This window comes from Neomonachus schauinslandi, chromosome 9 (assembly GCF_002201575.2).
Source record: "Neomonachus schauinslandi chromosome 9, ASM220157v2, whole genome shotgun sequence".
NCBI lineage: Eukaryota > Metazoa > Chordata > Mammalia > Carnivora > Phocidae > Neomonachus > Neomonachus schauinslandi.
Genome location: NC_058411.1, coordinates 137,412,055 through 137,434,059, shown reverse-complemented (window position 1 = coordinate 137,434,059; position 22,005 = coordinate 137,412,055). Strand labels below are relative to the sequence as shown.

Genomic DNA, 22,005 nt, shown 5'->3' with positions numbered 1-22,005 from the left:
TGTAGGGAGACACTTTGACCATGCACATATCCTGCTCCTCATCTAGTTTTCCCCTTGTATAATGGAAAAGCCCAGCAACAACTACCATTACCAGGTTATCAAAGTCAATACCACCAGGAATGACACAGACATCATGAGCCCAGTGATACAATACACTTGAAAAAGGCAAGGCACCATCTCTGGGGTCCTTCTACCAGGGATGAGACCTCAGTCCAATCATGAGACACACCAGGCAGGCACCAACTGAGGGACATTCAGCAAAATAACTGATCAATACTCCTCAGGGTTATCAAGATCATGAGAAACAAAGACAGACTGAGGAATGTTGCACACTGCAAAAATCAGGGAAAAATAACAAGTGCAATGTAGTATGCTGAGTGGGATTCTTGGGGAAAAAATGACATCAGTGGAAAAACTACCATATAGAGTCTGAATACGGTCTTTAGGTTTGCTAATGGTATTGTACCCATGTTAATTTCTTGATTCTTAAAATTCTAAGGTTATGTAAGATGCTATGGGAGGGATACACACAACTTTTCTGTAAGTCTAAAAGTAGCTCAAAATAAAAAGCAAAAAAAAAGAAAGAAAAAGAAAATTCTCCCTGGATTTAGCATCCACTGGTTTCTTGCCTGATCCAATTTTCATCATGACAGCTGCAAAATGATGATTTTCTAATGCTACCACAGTAAGCAAGAGACCTTCCTTCTCCCTAAAATTTATTTATTATCAGTATGGAATCACAAATTTATTTTTCAAAGTCTTATAATTCATAACTGAACTTAATTATTTTGATGTTCTAATAGCCTCAGATCTAGGTGATAGAACCCCTCTGAGTTAGATCATATGTCCTTGTGACATGCCCTCATCATTTTTTCTGAGCACTTCTTTACTTTCTGGCTTAGCAAGATGTTCCAGGCTCATCTTGTATCTATCATGGCCCACTCTTGAAAGCAGCCATTTCTCTGAAAAGCCCTGGTTCCTTTTAGTGGGGAATGAGTATTAGAGACCAAAGATCTAAGTCATGGCTGTGCTTGTTACTACTGTGGCATCTTTGTTGCCACATCTTAGGTCTTTCAGTGAACAGAACTAAATATATATATATATGCATATATATGCAAATACATACAAATATACATGTATGTGTAGATATGCATATATGTACACATATGTGAGAAGTCATTAAGTTCATATCAACACTTCCATTTCTAATTTATCCCCACAGGGTTCTTTCTTGCCTTCCTATATCCTATATTTGTCCCTTCTACCACAGTAAAAATGCTGACTTCCCAACGTCAACACATTTACTCATTTGCTGAACGCTGTAATACATCTAAAATCATTTCAGAATTGCTTTGCACGTATCACTACATTAAATAATCCTATTTAAAAACTTCATGGTTTATGTATATTTCTCCCTTCAGTCCTCTGCCCAAGACTGAGGGTATATAGTCAAATACTTGGATTAGTTCTTTTTTTCTACCCCCTCACCTTCAGTATGGTTATGGAATTCTTCCTGAGTTTCTTTTTTGTAAGGATACACAGATATATGTATGCTTTATTTCCCTTCTTTCTTATATAAAAGGTAGAATAATACACATTTTTCATTTTGCCTTTTTAACTTAATGTCTCCTGGAAATCATTATCAGTCCATAGTGAACTTCATTCTTTTTTACAGATTCAAGAACATAGTGCATAATATAATTTCATATTGTTGAAGGTACATCTTTAGGGTATTCCTAGATGTGGGATGAGTGGGTTGAGGGGAAATATATTTAAGTAGTTTTGTTAGATAGCATCATATTCTAATCATGGTCTTACCATTTTTGCATTCCTACCAGCAATGTATGAGTGACTCTTTCCCCAATCTCACCAAGAGTGTATAGACAAGGAATTCATTTTTTTCCTACTCTGACAGATAATAGTAGCAGTTTCATTTTAATTAGTATTTCTCTTACGAGTGAAGCATCTTATGTTTACAGCCATTTTTATGTCTTTTTGTGATTATCCTCTTCATTCCTTTTGCTCTTTTTCTATGGGATTTTTGGCCTCCCCGCCTCAATTATTATTAGTTATCTATGAATTAGGGATATTAACCCTTTATCTGTGGTACGTTGCAAATATCTTCTCCCAATTTGTCATCTGTGTTTTGATTCTGTGTATGGTGTTTTTGGTCATGTAAATTTTACTTATATGTAGGTAAATTTATCAATCTTTTAGTGTATCTAGATTTTGAGTCCTAGAAAAGCCTTCTCTGCACTGAAATTAAAAAGAGGAATCTCAACCGTTTTCTTCTAATATTTAGATTTAAGATTTAGAGAGAGTGCACACACAAGGGGGAAGGGACAAGCAGACTCCCCACTGAGCACAGAGCCTGAAAAGGAGGGGGCGGGGCTTGATCCTAGGACCCTGAAATCATGACCTGAGGTGAAATCAGACACTTAAACAACTAAGCCACCCAGGTACCCTAGATTTTTTTTTTTACATTTAGCCTGATTCGTGTGGAGCTTATTCTTGAACAGTATATGAAGAATAAATCTAATTTTATCAATTTTTTTCCTAAATGGCTATCTAGTTGTCCCAACACCATTTATTAAATACGATCTTTGTCCCAATTATTTGGAATACCACTTTATCATATACTAAATTTTATATGTAGTTGGGTCTATTTTGAGACTTTGTTATTTCATTATCTGTTCTTCTCTTCATGCACCAACACCACACTGAATTAGAGAGGATTTTTGGTACATTTAGTATCTTGTAGGGCTGGTCCTTCCTCAAAGATCTTCCATTTCAGTGTTTTCCTAGCTATTCTTGCCTATTTTTCTATATGAACTTCGTTTCTGCTATGTGTATGAAATGTTATTTTTACATAATTTTATATTCTGCTACCTTGCTGACTTCTTGTTGTAGACGGTTTGATCACAGATTCTTCAGGGTTTTCCAGGTATACTAGTATGACATGTGCAAAGACAGATGGTTTTATATCTTTTTTTCCTATTCTTATGCCTTTCATTGTTTTCTCTAGTTTAACTGCATTGGCTAACAGACCAGGACAATGTTAAATCACAGTGGAAAGAGTAGGCTGCCTGGTTCCTGGTCTCAGTAGTCTCATTACCATGCCCCTAGGGTTTCCCATTAAGATGCTGACTTTAGGATTTACACATACATTTTATCATGTTAAGGAAATAGACCCCCATTCCCATTTTCTCCCAAAGAGTTTTTACCAGGAATGGGTGAATTTTTTCAAAGGCTTTCTCTAACTTATGAAGATAATCATACGGTCTTTGGAGTAACATACTTTCTAACACTGAACCAACTTTGTATTTCTGGAATAAATTCCACTTAGTCATGACATATTTTCTTTTCATGTGGTATTGGAATCTGTTCCCTAGTATTTAAGATTTTTGCACCAATGTTCGTAAATGAAAATACCCTTTTATTTTCTTTTTCTATTTTTTTTTTTAAGATTTTATTTATTTATTTGTCAGAGAGAGAGAGAGTGTGTGCGGCAGGCAGAGGGAGAAGCAAGCTCCCCGCTGAGCAAGGAGCCCGATGTGGGACTCAATCCCAGGATCCTGGGATCATGACCTGAGCTGAAGGCAGACGCCCAACCGACTGAGCCACCCAGGCATCCCATATGCTATCTTTTTTTTTTTTTAAGATTTTATTTATTTATTTGACAGGGAGAGACACAGCCACCCAGGCTCCCCTCCTGTATGCTATCTTTATCGGGTTTAGGGTATCAAGGTTATGCTTTATAAAAGCATCTAGAAGTTTTCTTTATGTATGTACATTTTTTTCTGTGTTATATATGCTGTCAAAAAATTCTGTAGCATTGAGACTGTCTATCTCTAATCTCTGATTTCTAAGAGTTTGGTAGAAGTCTCCTATGAAATTATCTGAGCCTGGTGTTTCTTGTGAATTAACTGCTTAACTCTTTTTCTTCTATATAAATTGGTCTGGTTAAGCTTTCCAGCTCAAATTGGGTCAATTTTATTAACCTCTGTGTTCTTAATTACCCATTTCCTCTAGATTTTCAAATTTATTTGCATAAATGTGTACAAAGTAGTCTCTTAGTATTTTTTGACATTTTCTCTTTATTAATAGTTATTTCCGGGGCGCCTGGTTGGCTCGATCAGTTAAGCATCTGACTTTAGCTCAGGTCATGATCTTGGTGTCCTGGGATCAAGCCCGGACTTGGGCTCCAGGAGTCTGTTTGTCCCTCTCCCCCTGCCCCTCCCCCTACTCATGCTCTCAAATAAAAATCTTTTAGAAGAAGGTTATTTCCCCCTTCTCATTTCTTATTTTGTACATTTGTGTTTAGCACATTACTTTCTTGATTAGATAATGGTTTTGTCTATTTTTTTCAAAGAATCAGGATTTTGATGTATTAATTTGATCTACTGGTTTTCTGTTCTCTATTTGATTAGTTTCCACTTTCATTTTAGTAGTTTCTTCTTTGTGTCTTTCTTTTGTTTACTGCTCTTTCAATAATTTAATTCATTTATTTTATTTCTTAATTGACTTAGGTGATTTTTAAAAGTATTCCACAGACTGATGTGTAGCATTCTCATTATTTTTTAGAAGTCCTGTAATTTCTGTTGGTATATTCCTTTTTATCAAAAAGTTTTTTAGAAGGTATTTTATTTCAAGGTAGAAAACTTTTTTGGGGTACCTGGGTGGCTCAGTCAGCTAAGTGCCAGCTCTTGATTTTGGCTCAGGTCATGATCTCAGGATTGGGGATCAAGCCCTGCATCAGGCTCCACGCTCAGTGGGGAGTCTACCTAAGATTCTTTCTCTCTCTCCCTCTGCCCCTCCTCTCTCTCTCAAACAAAACACTTTTTTACTTTTTATTTCTCATTTCCAGTTTTTACTGAGTTGTGATCAAAGAGGGTGGTTTATGTATTTCTACCTTATGCGACCTATCAATGTTTTCTTTGTGCTCTAGTATATGACACAATGATCATTTTTTGTGAACATTTTACATGTTTAAGAAGATATATATATATTTCTTTAAAGATCTATTTTTTTAACTAAGCTCTACACTCAATGTGGGGGTCAAACTCACAATCCCAAGCTCAAGAGTTGCATGCTCTACTGACTGAGCTAGCCAGGCACCCTGAAGATATATTCTCTTAGTAAAGTGTTCCCACATACTTTAAGTACTCTTCATATTTACCATCTCTTTACAATCTTTGCTTTGTTTAGGTATCCCAAGGTCTGTATTCCACTTTCACTGATTTCCTCTTTAGCAGTGTTTAGTCTACTGTTAACTATCAAGGTTTTCATTTCTAGAAGTTTTCTGATTGTCTCCCAAATCTATCCCTTCTTATTTTATGGATTCTACTTCTTCATTGATATATTTGAATATGTTAAAAATCACATTAAGTATTTGTGTAAAATATAAAGTCCCTTTTAGATTCCTCTAGTCTCTCTAAATCTTCTAATGTGAATTTTCCTATTGCTGGATACGTCAGTCTGTCTTGCCATGGACTTCTTTATGTGTTTTATACTTTTTTATTTTAAGCACATCTTCTTTGGACATTTTATTAAATAAAGTGAAGTATATATTGCTGGAATACTTAACAAATTTGTAGAAGATATAAAAAAACGACTAAAACACTGGTCAACAGAATCAAGATACAAAAAGATCTTGATGGAGTAAAATGAAATTAATTTAAAAAGATAATGAACAGATATAAAGGTAAAATTTTATATGTGGGTTCTAAAAACTAACTATAGAAATTCAGAGATGAAGGAACTAGCCTAATATCAACATGTGCAAAAATGAGTTGGGGTTTTTGGTTGCTTATAAGAGCAATGAGACAACAGTATGATATTGTGGCCAAGAAGTTGATTCTGCATTAATGGAGAAATAAGAGAAACATTAGTCCATTCTACTCTAGTGGTAGAAAACATGTGAAGTCCTGTGTTCAATTTAAGGTATAAAACTTAAAATGGAAATGTTAACAGAAATGTTCAGAAGACTGTGTCCATATTGGTGAAAGAACTTTGCTAACATTTACTCAGTATCTGTTAGATATTAGATGGTTTACATGCATTAACTCATTTCATCTTTACAAAAACCAAGAGAGAGGGATCCTTCCTAGGGATAAGTAAGAATCAGAGAAGTAATTCACAGCATCTATTTATATCATGAATTTTGTTCTAATTCTTAGTTTTACTTAAAATGTTAAAGCCTCTTCAAACTCCTTTTGGAAGCATATAAAACACAAATTCTAAATCAATACATTAATTAAAAGCTAGTTTTAACCAAATCTTAAATGTCTATAGAATGATCCAAGTTGAAACTCATGCAATGGATTGTCTCAAAAAGGTGCTACAAAAGCAATCCTGTGTAACAACAACAACAAACAAAAAAAACCCAACCAACCAAAACCAGAGCCTGAGCCCATCCCTGCATCAATTCCCAATAGTGTCACATATTAACAGAGATTACAAGCTAGATTATACCTAGCTTCAATGATCACAACACAAGCATGCAAAAATTCCTTTAAAAACATGACACTCAAAGTCTTAACTTGTTCAGACATATATATTAATGTTTAGAGTTAATGTTAAGCAAGGATTCCTTTCCATGCAGGAATCTGAATAAGCTGAGATCACTTATTATGGAAAAAGGGAAGTATATCAGGAGAGTAAGAAGATTCAAATAATAACTTAAAAATATTTTACTGCTTATAATCTTCTTTAAAGGAAAATATTAATAAAGGAATATCAGTAGGCAAAATGTCTCACATGTAACTATAGTCTGGATATTCTCTTCAAATAGGATTCTTCTAAGAACCTTGAAAGTACACTAATTTGTTTATATACATACAGTTGCATAAATGTTTAAATGTTATATAGTTGTAGACAAATGTTGTCTACTTCTCTTCCTCATTTCTTTACATCTGAGTTGTTATCAAATAAATCATTGTCTCCTAAGGAGAGTGGAGGTAGATGAAGTGGCAGAATAATTTTTCTAACATGTCCTTTGAATTTGTCATCATGCTTAACATTTGGTTTTAGGAGAACATGCTTCCTAATACTTACATAATCTTCTTTCAGGGTCTGAAGAAATTCCTGCAGTCTATCTGCTGTTTTTTCTGATGCTAGAGATATTATTTTCTGGTCCATTGTTGCACATATCAGGGAACTGTAGGGAAAGTATCAGAGCTGGATGAAACTTCCAGAAGTAAACAATTATTTTCTCTAAATGATTATTTTCTTTCCTGTTAACTATTTCATACATATTATAAACCATGTAACAGTGGGTACTCATTAGTATGAGTAGGTGATTTTTTTTTTATTTTAAAGATTTTTATTTATTTGTCAGAGAGAGAGAGAAAGCACAAGCAGGGGGAGCAGCAGAGGGAGAGGGAGAAGCAGGCTCCTCACTGAGCAAGGAGCCCGATGTGGGACTCGATCCCAGGACCCTGGGATCATGACCTGAGCCGAAGGCAGATGCTTAACGACTGAGCCACCCAGGCGTCCCTAGTATGAGTAGGTGATTCTTATCCAAGCCAAAATAATCTGGAGAATTCCCTGGAATTTCCGTATTAGAAACTTGTATTCTAATCAAGTAGTCTCATAATTTCTGCCCACATTTTTATATTGTTTTAGCATCTACCTAGCACACTGCCTAGAACAAAGCTGCCACATAACAGTGTATCAAATAATTATAAACATATACACAAGAATGTGTTATAAGCTTAAAGTAGTATTTGATAAATGAATAAATCAACAACACTGTAAATGCAAAGTGCCAATTAAATGGTATAAAAACAGGGTGCCTGGGTGGCTCAGCTGGTTAAGAGTCTGCCTTTGGCTCAGGTCATGATCTCAGGGTCCTAAGATCAAGTCCTGCATCAGGCTCCCTGCTCAGAGGGGAGTCTGCTTCTCCCTCTGCCCCTCCCCTCGCTTGTGCACACTCTCTTGCTCTCTCTAAAAAAATAAATTAAAAAAAAAATAAATGGTATAAAAACAAATGAGAAGTTAACAAGACTAATGAAATAAATGTGTGCCTAGAGGTCAAGGAGGTTTCCCAGCAGAGAGCTTGAACTGGAACTTTAGATAGTCAAGATAACCAGATGGTATACTTGATACACTACTGAGAAGGACAATGTCATGAACAAAGGACTTCTTCATAGGAGAATCTGAAAAACCTATTTAGGGAAAATGAGGGACAGAGGTACGAAGTTCAAGTAGGGGAGCAATGAGTACAAAGGCTAGAAAGACAGGCTGAGAATAAACTGTACAAGATCTTTTTTTTTTCTTCAAGATTTTATTTTAAGTATTCTCTACACCCAACATGGGGCTCGAACTCACAACCCCAAGATCAAGAGTACATGCTCTACCAACTGAGCCAGCCTGGTGCCCCTAAATTGTGCAAGATCTTAAATGACAGATTAAGGGATTTAGATTTTATTCTGTAAATGATAACAACCAAAATTTCTGGCGCAAAAGAAAATCTGCCTGATTCAGATTCTGCCTGTTTCAGACTGAACAAGTGTTTGAGCAAACAATCTGGCATCAACACATAGATTAAAGTGGGGAGAGAGTAAGGACAAAGAGGAGAGACTAAGAAGTTATGGAGGGCTATTTTAGCGATAGACACGAAGGCCTGTATTAGGGTGGTGACTCTGGGGCGTGGAAAGGAAGAGATGAAATGGAAGCCTATTGGGAGGCAGGAGTTAGTGGGCAGCTATGGGAATATAATGGGAAGGGGGAAATGCAGACTGGTGCGAAGACCTGTTCGCCTCCTGTATTTCTTCTTGTTTCCCATCCCCATAAAATGTACTATCCTCCACGCAGCTACTGAAACCAGACGCCTGGACATCCTTTTTTTTCTTTCCTGGAGAACATTCTTCACAATTTCACCTTCATCCTTCACATCCACTGACAAGTCCTGGCAATGTCAGCCCCTAAACATCTCTCAAATCTGTCTACTTCTCAGCTCCACTACTGTTATATCACTCCACAGCCACCACCATCTCTCACCTGAACTACTACAAAAGCTTTTCACTTGGCCCCCACACAGCAACTAAAGTAATCGTTTTGAAACAGAAACCAGATTACGTGGCTTACACTCCTTCCACCTCCATCCTCACCTTAAAACTCTTCAGAGCCTTTCCACTGCTCTCCTATCAGTCCAATATCCAGAAGTCAGTTTAAAAGGTCCTGCAGGGTCTGGCCAGCACCTAACTCCCCTTCATCACTATATACTCCTTGCTTTCAGTCCTTCGAACCCCCAAGTTCTCCTGCCACAGGCCCTTACACTTAACTTTCAGTCTGGAACTTCTATACATACCCGTCCTTTCATCCCCTGCCGGCCAGTCTTTTAATTCCTACAAATCCTTCAGATCTCAGCTCAATCTACACTTCCCCAGAAGCTCAGTCAAGGTTAAACGTTCCCCTATTTTTTTTTTTAAAGAATTATTTATTTAGAGAGAAAGAGAGGGAGCGAGCAGGGGGAGAGGGAGAGAGAATCTCAAAATGACTTCCCACTCAGCCCTACCCAGGATCCAGAGATCAGGACGTGAGCAGAAACTAACTGAGCCACCCAGGCGCCCCTAAATACTCCCCTATTATATCTTTTCAAGGCAACAGTAATTTCTCTTACCCTCACTACACTTTTAACGTGACATTTGTAATTACTAGATTAGGACTGTATCTCCCACTTGACTATAAACTCCATGGTGGGGGGAGGAGGCGGCATGTCTGGTCTTGTTTACCACCGAACCTCCAGTACTTAATCACAGTACCTCCCTTGTTTTTTTGTTTTTAAGATTTTGTCAGAGAGAGAGCACACAAGCAGGGGTAATGGCAGGCAGAGGGAGAAGCAGACTCCCCGCCGAACAAGGAGCCCCACTTGGGACTCCCTCCCACGACTCTGGGATCATGACCCCAGCGGAAGGCAGACTCCCAACCGACTGAGCCACCCAGGCGTCCCCAGTACCTCCCTTGTAATAGGTGCCCAATAAATATTGGCTGAACAAATGAATTACTGGAATTCCCTAGGCCCTGGGCCCCAGCCCTTTACATTCACTAATTTGATCCTCATACCAACCCTATGCAGTAGGTGTTATTAGTTCCAATTTAGATGAAGATCTTTCGGGATTTGGAGGGATTACATAATTGTCCCAAGGGTTAGAAGGCCAGTAGTAGGAGAGGCAGAAATGAAACCCAGTCCTGTTCAGCTCCAGACCCCAAGATCCCATGTTCTTAATTACTACCCCCGCCCCCGTCAGGGCCTAGGCGGGGTGGGGGGGCTGGGGAGGGCCGAGAAAATGCAGAAAGGGCATACTGACCGAGAGAGACTTGCAGCCAGAGGGAGAACACGCTAAAATCTATCTCAGCGGGTGCATTTGCTAAATTCGGCCGAAAACCAGAGATGAACTACCAGGCGACTGCGAAGCGCGCAGCACCTCTCGTCCAGAGACCAGCGCGGCTCAGGGACCGGAAACGCGCGGGTTTTCGGGCCGGGGCTCCCCCGAGAGCAACACGTAAACACAAACTTGGAAGCGAAGCGGCTGGCGATGCGGGCCGTGACCGGGCCACAGAGGTGAAACGGGGTGAAATGTCTCAGACGCAGGAACAGGAGGGCGGAGAGGGTGGCCCGCCCGGGAGGAGGGAGCCGCGGAAACCGAGGGACGCGGCGGGAGACAGGCCAGAGAAAACACCAGAGCGCCAGCTCGCAACAGCAGTCCTCCAGTCCTCACAGACCCACTCCCTCCCTAAGGCGCTGAGTCCCTACGCCCGGGCGGCGAGCGAAGCCCCCCGCCCCCGCCGCACAGTTACCTCGGCCTCACCGCCGCAACCAACTTCCAAAAAGCCCGCTCAACCCCACGCCGCCGCACTTCCGTCACGGGACACTACAGGCCCCGCCCCCCGCGGCTCAGTTCCGCTGCCCGGGCGCACGCGCGTGGGATGTACCATTAAGGCAGAAGGGGTCGGGAGTCCTCGGACGTTCCCACTCCCAGTCGCGGAGAGGCGCAGCAGGCGAACTCGCATTCAGGACCGCAGAGAGCATGCGCAGTGTGGCCTGAACGTACCTGGAGCGTGGGGTTCACCCGTTAACACCTCTTGGTTACTGTTAGGGAAAGAGTGAGCACGAGATGGGCCGAATCAAGGGACCTACAGGTCTTTGCATTGGAAGCACCTGGAAGGCAGATGAAGGTGTTCCACTCCTTGCGTTATGGGAGGTACCAGTAACCCCCAAGATGTAAGCTCCAAGTGGCCAGGCGGCTTTTTGTTCTTACCCCTGCAAAACCTTAGCATTTAGCGCATAGTCTGGCAAAGCAGTAAATGCTCAGTAAATATTTATTAACTGAACAACCGACAGTAGAGCAAAGAGCAATGGAGGGGCAGATCTAGAATCTGTTTTAGGTTGAAGGAGCAGCTTGGGCAAAGGGCCTGAGAGCAACAAGCAAGCAAGCCCCTGACTAGTTCGGGAGGTGAAGGTGCTTGGGGTGGGGGTGAGAAAGCAGGGGCTTGGAAGTCCTTTTCACATCAGGGGTAGTATGGAAAAACAGCAGAAGTGGAAGGACATGACTGTATTCACATGGTAGAAAAATCTCTCTGGTAGGTGAGTACTGCAGAGACTTAAAAAGAGATGATGGGGGCGGGGAGGACTGAAGGCAGGACCCTTTAGGTAAATTGCCCTGGAAATAGGTAGTTGCAGTGGGGACAGGCGGAAGGGAGTTGACTGCATGTGAAAAAGGTTAGGGAGTAGAGTGCACCGGCTTGGGGGAGATGTGGGAGGAGCTGAGGAATATTCAGGCTTGAGTGATAGGTGGGGGTGGGTTGATAATGCCAGGGAACTGACACAGGGAGCACAGGGAAAGCTGCAGGTTTGGGGACAGGGTGATGAGGAAGCCTTCAGATTTGGACTTGACAAATGGCATGTGAAGGAATGCTAAGATCAGAGGTATTCAGTGTGGAGCCTGACACCACTACGCCCCCCCCCCCCCCCGCCCCCGTCCGCCTGTCCCCAGGGGTGGGATGGGTCTACCTGGCCAGTACTGGAAGAAACAACCCCTGGAAGAGAAGAATGCCTCTCAGCTGTCCAGGCCTGCTTCTTGCTTATGACCCTTCTTAAGCAACTTTTACTTCTATCACGTTTCTGGCCCAATACTGAGCTGTAATATATGGCTAAAACACAGCAGCTGAGTTGGAAGATGATCCCTGAAAGGAATCCTTTAGCTTGCCAAGGATACAGATGACTTTACCTCATCTTCTCCCCACAAAGCCTCCCTTCTCGGCTGCTTATGGGACTGAGCCATACAGCCACAAATGTATGTGGTTGTGTCATCCAGCAGGCTCATTTGCCTTTTTGAGCCTCCAGTCGTGCATCCCAGCTGCACTTACTGAACTGCCTGTGTGAGTGTCTACCCAGTGGCATTGACAGTTCAGTGTCTTTTCTCCCTCTCCTTACACATGCAAAGGAAAAGACTGGACTCAAATGAATAACAGTGTTTTCCACCTTGGTGCAGGCTTCCTTACTAAGCAACAAATCATATTCATCTGCTTCAACCAACTAAATTCCTACACTGGGCAGCTGGTGATAACACTGACTTTAGAAGAAACAGCCAATTAAAACCAGGTTTACAATAGTGGAACTAAATGTTCTTCAGACCTTGTCAGTAGTTCTCATTTGTGTGGTAACATTATAACTACTGATATTTGCAAGAGTCCAGAGAAAAAGGACAAATGGAGGCCCCCTTTCATTCAGGATACTGGGTCTTGCAGTGTGAGGGGCTTCATATGTTTGCATGAAGATCTACCCCATGCCTCCCCCCTAGAGCTGCTGTTGGCTCCCCTTTGGGTCTACAGTTGTGCACACCAGCCCGCCTACCCTGGAGAGGGTGGACCGAGGAAGCGGTCTGTATAGGCCAAGGAAGCGACTTTGGGGATGTTTTGGAAGGTACGCAGAGCGTGGTCTGAAGGAAGGCATGTGGGTTTTGGTGGTTACACTCTCTAGGATTCTTGATCTCATCATCTAGGAAGGGGGCTAATAAGGCAGCCACCCAGACCAAGAGCTCTAGTTGCCTGGGTTAAAGGGCGACTTGATTAAGAGAATAATCAAGGTAGCACGTATCAAAAGCCTAGCACTTAGAAACCCTTCATACTATTAGTTCCCTCCAGCAGTCCCACATTTGGGTCTAAATATGGAAGAATTGGACTCAGGGTCTCAAACACATATTTGTATACCCGTGTTCACAGCAGCATTGTTCACAGAAGCTAAAAGGTGGAAACAACCCAAGTCTTCATGGACATTGAATGGATAAACAGAATGTGATATATCCAGGCAAAGGAATAATCTTCAGCCTTAAAAAGGAAGAAATGCTATCTGTCACTTACTACAACGTGGATGAACCCAAAGGACATTATGCTAAGTGAAATCAGCCCATCACAAAAAGAAAGTACTGTATGATTCCACTCATAAGAGGTATCAAAAGGAGTGAAATTCATAGAAACACAAAGTAGGATGATGCTTGACCAGGGTCTGGGGAGGAGGGAGAAATAGGGAATTATTGCTTAATAGATACAAAGTTTCAGTTTTGCAAGATGAAAAAGTTCTGGAGATCTGTTTCACAATAAGATGAATACTTCATACTACTAAAGTGTACATTTGAAAATGGTGAAGATAATTAGCCAAAAAAAAAAAAAAAAAGGACAATACTATCTGGGCAGCTCATAGGATTGTTAAGGAGAACCAGCTGAGTCTACCCTGAAGAAATTCCAACCTGGTAGGATTTGAGGTAGAGGTTTAACAGCTTACTATGTGTATCCCCAGGGTCTAGAAAACTGACACACAGAGTGACTTCATAAATATTTATTAAATGGGTACAGAATTATGAACTCACCCTTAGAAAAATACAGTTTTAAATTATCTCAATGAAATGTTAACAGTTCAAACCCCAGATTTTGACTTAAAAATATATTACTACTTTTAAAGCTTTTTGTGAATTTGAAATCATTTGAAGATTAAAAGTCCAAAACAGGGCACCAGGGGCGGTACAACTTGTTGAGTGTCTGACTCTTGGTTTTGGCTCAGGTCCTGATCTCGGGGTTATGAGATCGAGCCCCGCAACGGGCTCCAAGCTCGGAGGGGGGAATCTGCTTGGGACTCTCTCTGCCTTTCTCTCTGCTCCTCCTTCTCTCTCTCAAATAAATGAATAAGCCTTAAAAAAAAAAAAAAAAAAAGTTCAGAACAACCACAACAAATAAAAATGTTAGCTCCCTTCCCCTACTGGTCTCTTTTTTCTCAGAGGCCTGAAAGACAGGACGGGGGGCTGGGGGGGGAGTAATCCTTAAAAACTGGCCTCTCGCAATTGGTGACATTTGATTAAGGCTTGTAGATTATCCCAGTACACTGTATGCTAACTAACTGGAATTTAAATAAAGGTTTGTAGATTATCCAATTGTATTATATCAATGTTCATTTTGTGATTTTGGTCATTATACCGTGATTCATTATGAGAATGTCCCTGGTTTTTTTTGGAAATACACCCTGTTTGTTTTTCCTCATATTGTTAAACCTTACCTCACCAAAAATAACCTTTGAACAAGCATACCGATAGATTTTATTTATCCTCATTGCTTTCACCCCTGGCACTGCGCACTTCCCCACGACCACAGGGCAGACCCTTCTTTGGGGAATGAGCATGGCTCCGGGAGACCTGCAGCTTTTTAGCTCTGTGGGGCAGCCCATGCTGGTCAAGGCACCCTCATTCCCACCGTGTAACTGTAAGGAAGGTGCAGAATGTCCCCCGACCTGGGTTTTCCCATTTTCCGAAGGAGGGCTTGAGCCCAGGATAATTATTACCGGCCAAAAGGGAATGGTGGTGACCAGATTCTTGCCCTCAGGAAAGTGAGGTGATGTCACCTTCCCCAGAAGCCAGGGGGCAGGTGTGACTTTCCTGAGCAGTCACTTCTGGAGGAGGGAGCACAGCCTGCGTGTTGCACGGTAAAAGGGCTTTAGAATGACCAGGACCCCACTCCCCACCGACTGTGCGGCTTTGGGCAGGGCCTCCCATCTCTCTGACTCTCAGCTCCCTACTCTGTAAAAAAGGGGAAGATCCTCTCTACCTCACATCTAGAAGGACCACAGGTAAGGCACCTGTCACAGTACAGAATGGGGGCACAGCCAATCCGAGCCCCCTCCCTGCCTGCCTCCAGCCTGGGAGAGAGAGCCAGGGAGCCTGCGGTTGTCTGCCAACATGGCCAGCACAGGTGTCTGGGCCAATGAGGGCAGCGTCCCCCCTCACACAAGGGAACTATTGTTCTAGCACAGGAGCTAGACATGAACGTGACTTTTGGGGGCGGGGGGGGGGGGGGGGGGGGGGGGGGGAGGGCAGAGGCAGGACCGTGAGCAGAAAATAATGTTACAGGAAGCTCTGCTCCCTAAAAAGGGCCTCATGGCCTGCTAGCATCCTGAAAAGCTCTTGTTTGGGTCTTTTTTTTTTTTTTTTAAAGATTTTATTTATTTATTTGACAGAGAGAGAGATAGAGAGAGCAGTAACACAAGCAGGGGGAATGAGAGAGGGAGAAGCAGGCCTCTTGCCGAGCAGGGAGCCCGATGTGGGACTCGATCCCAGGACCCTGGGATCATGACCTGAGCCGAAGGCAGACGCTTAACGACTGAGCCACCCAGGCACCCTTGTTTGGGTCTTTAACCTGCAAGTGTTCTCGGTGCACAGGAGCGTTCCTCACGAGGCACTCTATCAGCTGGCTTTGACTGAGACTATGCTGGGCCTTCTGTCCTTCCTTCCTCCGGAGCTCTCACCCACCCTCCCTTATCTCCCACGAAGCTCACACTCTTGGAAGCACCGGGGGACAAGTCCTGAATCACATCTATGTTAGTTTGCTAAAGCTGCCGTATCAGAGTACTACAGACTGAGTGACTTACACAACAGAAATGTATTTTCTCACAGTTCTGGAGGTTAGGCATCCAAGATCAAGGCATCGGCAGGACTGGTTTCTCCCCAGGCCTCTCTCCTTGGCGTGTAGATAGCTGTCTTCTCCCTCTGTCTTCACATCGTCTTCCCTCTGTAACTGTCTGTGTCCAAATTTCCTCTTCATATAAGGACACCAGTCAGATTAGGGCCTATCCCATGACCTCATTTTACCTTACCCTTTAAAGGCCTTATCTCCAAATACAGTCACTTTCTGAGAGGGGATAGTAATTCCTATACGTAAATTTGGGGGAACACAATTCAGTCCGTAACACCATTTTACAGGTGTCCAGCACACCCATGAGAGCAATCGTGGCCTGGAATTAGGTTAGAATCCACCCCCATCCTCCTTTCTCCGCTTCCTGCACCCCCCCCCACCTCACCATTGGCCAGCCCCAAAGAGGATGAGGATGGTGGTAAGGATAATCCTCAATCTACTTCCCCACCAATCCTCAGAGCTGATGGGGCATGAGAGGTCAGGCAAGGTAGTGAGCTGGGCACAGGCAGGAGGGGGAGAGGGCCAGATACTCTAGGGCAGTGCTTTTCAAACTTCTCTGTGCATAGGAATCACTGGGGGGGGGGGTGGTCCTTGTTAACCTGCAGATTCTGAGTTAGCTTCTCTGAGGAAGAGCCTGAGACTCTGCATTTCTAACAAGCTCCCAGATGATGCTGATGCTCTTGGTCTACAGGCCACACTCCAAGGAATAGTAAGGTTTAGACCAGCACTGTCCATTAGAAATACAATGGGAGCCATTAAAATTAGAAAATTAAAAAAAAAGTTTTTTTTTTTAAAGATTTTATTTATTTATTTGAGAGAGACAGAAAGAGAGAACAAGCAGGGGGAGCTGCAGGCAGAGGGAGAGGGAGAAGCAGGATCCCCGCCGAGCAGGGAGCCCAATGCGGGGCTCAATCCCAGGACCCTGGGATCATGACCTGAGCCGAAGGCAGATGCTTAACCAACTGAGCCACCCAGGCGCCCCGAAAATTTTAAATATTCTAATAACCACATCAAAAAAAGGAGAAAGAAACAAGTGAAATTAACTCATATATTTTCAACCCGATATACTCCAAAGCACTACCACTTCAGAATATTAAGTCATGTAAAAATCCTTAATAAATTTTATGCTGGGGTGCCTAGGTGGCTGAGTCGGTTAAGCATCTGACTCTTGATTTCGGCTCAGGTCATGATCTCACAGTGGTCTTGAGATCAAGCCCCTTGTTGGGCTCTGTGCTCAGCAGGGGGTCTGCTTGAGAGTCTCCCTCTCCCTTTGCCCCTCCCTCCGCTCGTGCACGCGTGCTCTCTCTAAAATAAAAAAATACAAATCTTTAATTAAAAAAAAGAAATTTTATGCTCTTTTTTGTGCTTAGTCTTCAAAATCCAGTAGGTATCTTATATTTATAGCACATCTCACGTTGGACTCTCAATACGTGATCACAGAATTTATAGTTGAAAAAGTAGAAGCACACATCTAAGTTATTCCAAACATACTTCACAGTTTTCCAATAACTGGATCTAGTACCAACCTTTCCATTTAAATTTAAGTTCATTAAAGTTACAATTCTTTGGTGCCATTATCCGATTTCATGTGCTAAAAAGCTACGGCTGGCTAGTGGGCAGTGCAGGACTAGACCCTCAGGGAGCAGAAAGATAGAAATGAGGGGTTCTCCAGCTCCGGGGAGGACTTGGGAGGAAATAAAGTCAGACAGCAGCCGGAGCAGGAGCCCAGGAAAGGGGCTGTCAGAAGAAAAGAGATTAAGGTTACTTAGCTGCACCCCAAGATCCAAGCCCAGGCATTACAGTCTGCTCTAGAGGAAGGGGTCTAGAGAGACAAGTGGAGGTCAGGCGCTGCTCCGAGGGACGGCCCCTCCGTGACACTCTCATAAGCCCCAGAATGTCTGGAGAGAGCATAAGAGGGTGAAGGGATCCCAAATCTACCCAAGTAGGAATCGGTTGTAAACCAAGAACTATTTCGGGGGAAAACCAACAGCATTTCTGGGGATGGATTCTGGAGAATGTCCTGTGCACAGGATCTTGAACCTGTCCCAGACACCCCCGGGAGGCAAAATCAGGACCGAGGGTGACATTACAGAAGGCTGCTGGGGGGTCAGACCAAGGATGAGTTTTAAAACAAGGAGGATCATCCAGTAGTAAAAACAGGGAGCTCCCTGCCCTTGGAATCCCAGAGAAAGAATACTCTAGAGAAATCATCCCATGCCCACCCTCCACCGCACCCCCAGCAGTGAAATACCAAAGCGGAGACTGGGAAGCCACCTTCTGAGGGGCGGCAGCAGAGGGGTTTCTTATCTTACGGAGGGTTGGATAATGTGGGTCCCTCCACCCAGATGCATATTAATTGCACATTTGGGGTAACTGTCAGCATTCACTGCGCATTTACACTTACTAAGTGTCAGGCACTGAGCTAAGCACTTTCATCCTCACTAAAGCCCCAAGCCTGTCCTCCCATCATCCCAGCTTCTCAGAGGAGGACACTGAGTCAGAGTGGTCAAGTTAATTCTCACAGCTAGAAGGTGCTGGAGTTAGGATTTAAAAGTGGGCAGCCCGATTCCAAAGCAGGCTCCAATCACTCCACCGTACTGCCTAGAAGGCGGCTCAGCCTGTCTTGCCCTCTTCCCGCTCCGCCTTATCCAAGGCGCCCCACTCACTGCGGAGGTGACATCTACCACACCCGGCGGGAGAGTGACAGGCCTGGATCTGCCACCAAGACCACTGCGTCCACAATCACATTTAAAATGTCCCTCCATCTCTTGCATGTCTTACCCTGCGATGTGCTTTCTCAGACCCCCCTGCAATGAGAGAGAGAGAGAGCGAGTGAGCAAGGAGGAGGGAATGGAGCTGGCCCAGATCCCACCCCCACTGCCCAGCTTCCACATGGCTGAGCAGGAACTCAGGAGCAGAAGCACACAAAAGAGGGCTTTGAGGTGGCTGCAGCCAGGCCCAGGCCAATCCCCCCGCCCCCCTGGTGCTTCGCTTGCCCCAATCTGGGCCTCCCTGTAAGCCTGATTTAACGGGGAAACTGTGGGCCTTGAGAAGTTCCTTGTGACACACTAATCCCAGCCTGCTGACTGGACCACGCCCCCAGTGGAGGCAACCTCCAGGCTCCCTGAGGAGGAGGAGGAGGAGGAGGAGGACGGCGGACGCAGGTACCAGGTAGGCCTAAGGAGAGCTCGTAGGTAAGTCAGTAGCAGGGGTCTGGCTGGGCCAAGGAGCCCAGGACTGGGATGAGAATTGGGGGGGTGGGGGTGGGGAGACCACATCCCAGGCTGCCTGTAAAACTGAAACCAACTGGCCATTCTCCAAGTGCTGCTAGATCAACCTGATGGCAGATTTAGCAAATAAAAATACAAGGCACCCAGTTAAATGTGAATTTCAGATGAACAACAAAGACTTTTTTAGTGTAAGTATGTCCCAAATATTGCATGGGACATACTTATGCTTCAAAAGTCTTTGTTGTTCATCTGGAATGGACACGGGATTGGGCATTCTGTATTTTATCTGGCAACCCTAGATGGCAGGGAACAGCCTCACCACGGAATGGGGGTGAATGTGTTTTCATTGTATATAGTTCATAAATCAGTATTTTAAAAACTCAAAATTAATTAGATTGGGCATATTTTTAAAAGAACTGCTGTACTGACTTTCACCTTCTAACTCGAGGCTCTAGGATCTTGTCCTAACGATCTGCTTAACTGGCTGGGGGTGTCCCGCCACTATCTCGCCTGCCTAAGCTCAATTCTGTCAGCCTCTCCATTCCTGTTCCAGCAAAACCCAAGTGAGGGAGGCCACATCAGTATTTCAGTCTGTCTCTGTGTCCACACAGTTGGAAGTCTACCTGCCAGAGACAAGGCTTAGATTTGATTCCAGTTGGTGGGTTCCCTGCCCTGGCTGGGGCTGGGGAGTGGGAGAGGCAGGGAATTAGGAGATCCTCAGATATTCCCTGGGCTCTGGGATCCTCCCAGTCTCTCTGGGCACACTAGGGCAATGATCAGTCTGATGCTAAGAAAGGGAAGGGAAATCATGTTTTAGAGCAAAACATTGTGCTAGGTACCTTACAGAAATGATAGGCTCTTCATTACAACTCTATTTGGTAGGTACAGTTATTATCCCCAATTTGAAGATGGGGAAACTGAGGCTCAGAATGGTTCAATAACTTGCCTAAGGTCATGTGGGTGGTAAATGACAACTCTCGGTTCCAACCCAGGTTTCTCTGACCCTAAAGGGTTTTCTGTAACACCCATTCTCCTAGGGAGTTTGCCTGGAGAGGTCTTGGCCCTAGCTGTCAAAGCGGTGGTTCAAGTCTCACCTTTGTTACTTTCCAAAAATGAGCAGGTGACAGAACTGACAAGTGGGAACCTGGTCAGAGACAGGAGCAGGGTGGTGACAGCTCCTTTAAAGGCAGTGGGGATGTTTAGGGGGGAGAGGAAAAAAATCTGGCTACAGGAAAGCTGTCTCCAAAAATACTCAGTGGGTTGAGCAGGTTGTCATGTGGGCAATGGATGAGATTTGTTCTGGTGGCCAAGCAATGCCTCTCTGCACGTTATTTAATTGAACCTTCATTACCCTCCTTCCACCTCCCTTTTCCAGGGGACAACCAAGACTCAGGTTAAATTACATAGCTTGCAAGTGGAAGAGACAGACTTTGAACCCAGGCCCAACTTTTGCCCCAAGAGGCTGCGTCTCGATGCTCATGGGAAGTCACAGCTTGGGCTCCGGGCCTGATCCCTGGCTGTTTCTGGTTGTGCGACAGTGGACAAGTCACTTACTCTCCCTGGGGTCTGCTCCTTCCCATGTAAGATGGGGAGAATAATGCCGGCTCTGGCTCTGAGATACTCATCTGAAATTACTTAGCTCATCACAGAGCACAGAACACACACCCGGTATTCTGGTTACATAACTAGTCATCACCCCTCCTGAGAATGAATGCACCAGAGAAGGGGCCATCCACTAGGCTGGGAAGTTTCCGAGATCCCCCTTCGGGCTGGAGAAGGAGGGCCACAGACAGGAGGAGCGATTGCCTTATTCTGCAGTGATCATGTAACTTCAGAATGGAGGCCAAAACTAGGTTCTCCCTGGCTGCACCAACTCATCTTAAGAACTAAGGTTTGGGGCGCCTGGGTGGCTCACTTGGTTGAGTGACTGCCTTCGGCTCAGGTCATGATCCTGGAGTCCCTGGATCGAGTCCCGCATCGGGCTCCCTGCTCGGCGGGGAGTCTGCTTCTCCCTCTGACCCTCCCCCCTCTCATGTGCTCTCTCTCGTTCTCTCTCTCTCAAATAAATAAATAAAATCTTTAAAAAAAAAAAAAAAGAACTAAGGTTTGCGGGCTCCCTGCTCAGCGGGGAGTCTGCTTCTCCCTCTTCCCTACCCCCTCTCATGTGCTTTCTCTCTCTCATTCTCTCTCTCTCAAATAAATAAAATCTTTAAAAAAAAAGGGGGCACCTGGGTGGCTCAGTTGGTTAAGCGACTGCCTTCGGCTCAGGTCATGATCCTGGAGTCCCGGGATCGAGTCCCGCATCAGGCTCCCAGCTCAGCGGGGAGTCTGCTTCTCCCTCTTCCCTACCCCCCTCTCATGTGCTTTCTCTCTCTCATTCTCTCTCTCTCAAATAAATAAAATCTTTAAAAAAAAAAAAAGAACTAAGGTTTGCTGTATTTGTGTGTATTCCTTCTCAAAGGAGTCTTTCCCAAAGTGTAGCCCAAGGATCATTTTCTTCAGGGCCGTGGTGGTGATGGGGGTGGGGGTGGGGGTGCTGCTTTAAAATGCAGATTCCTGGCCCCAGTTCAGACCTCCTGAGTCGGAATCACAGGGTGCATGCAGGACCCAGGCACCTGTATTTCTACCAGATTCCTCAGGTGATTCTTATGCACTCAAAAGTTTGAGATCCATTGTTCTGAGACAATAAGAGAATGGTCTGTCCAGACTACTGCTCCCTTGACTTCCTGCCCTAGGGAGGAGGCCGCCTGGAGAGGCCAGCACAGAAGTGAGGCCCTTATTTTTCTGAGGACTCTGAGTCTTCCAGAGAGGCAGC

General features: G+C 44.0%; 1 protein-coding gene across 2 annotated transcripts in view; it reads right to left on the bottom strand.

Moving 5' to 3' along the window:
• The window catches only part of FANCI (FA complementation group I), a 75,541-nt gene extending 68,390 nt beyond the window's left edge, over positions 1 to 7,151 (bottom strand). For both annotated transcript variants that reach the window (XM_021680664.2, XM_044918337.1), the window contains exon 1: positions 7,057 to 7,151. In XM_021680664.2, coding sequence (XP_021536339.2) covers positions 7,057 to 7,140 — 84 coding nt within the window. In that variant the 5' untranslated portion in view covers positions 7,141 to 7,151. The remainder of the gene's footprint in view (positions 1 to 7,056) is intronic.
• Positions 7,152 to 22,005: the final 14,854 nt, after the last annotated feature.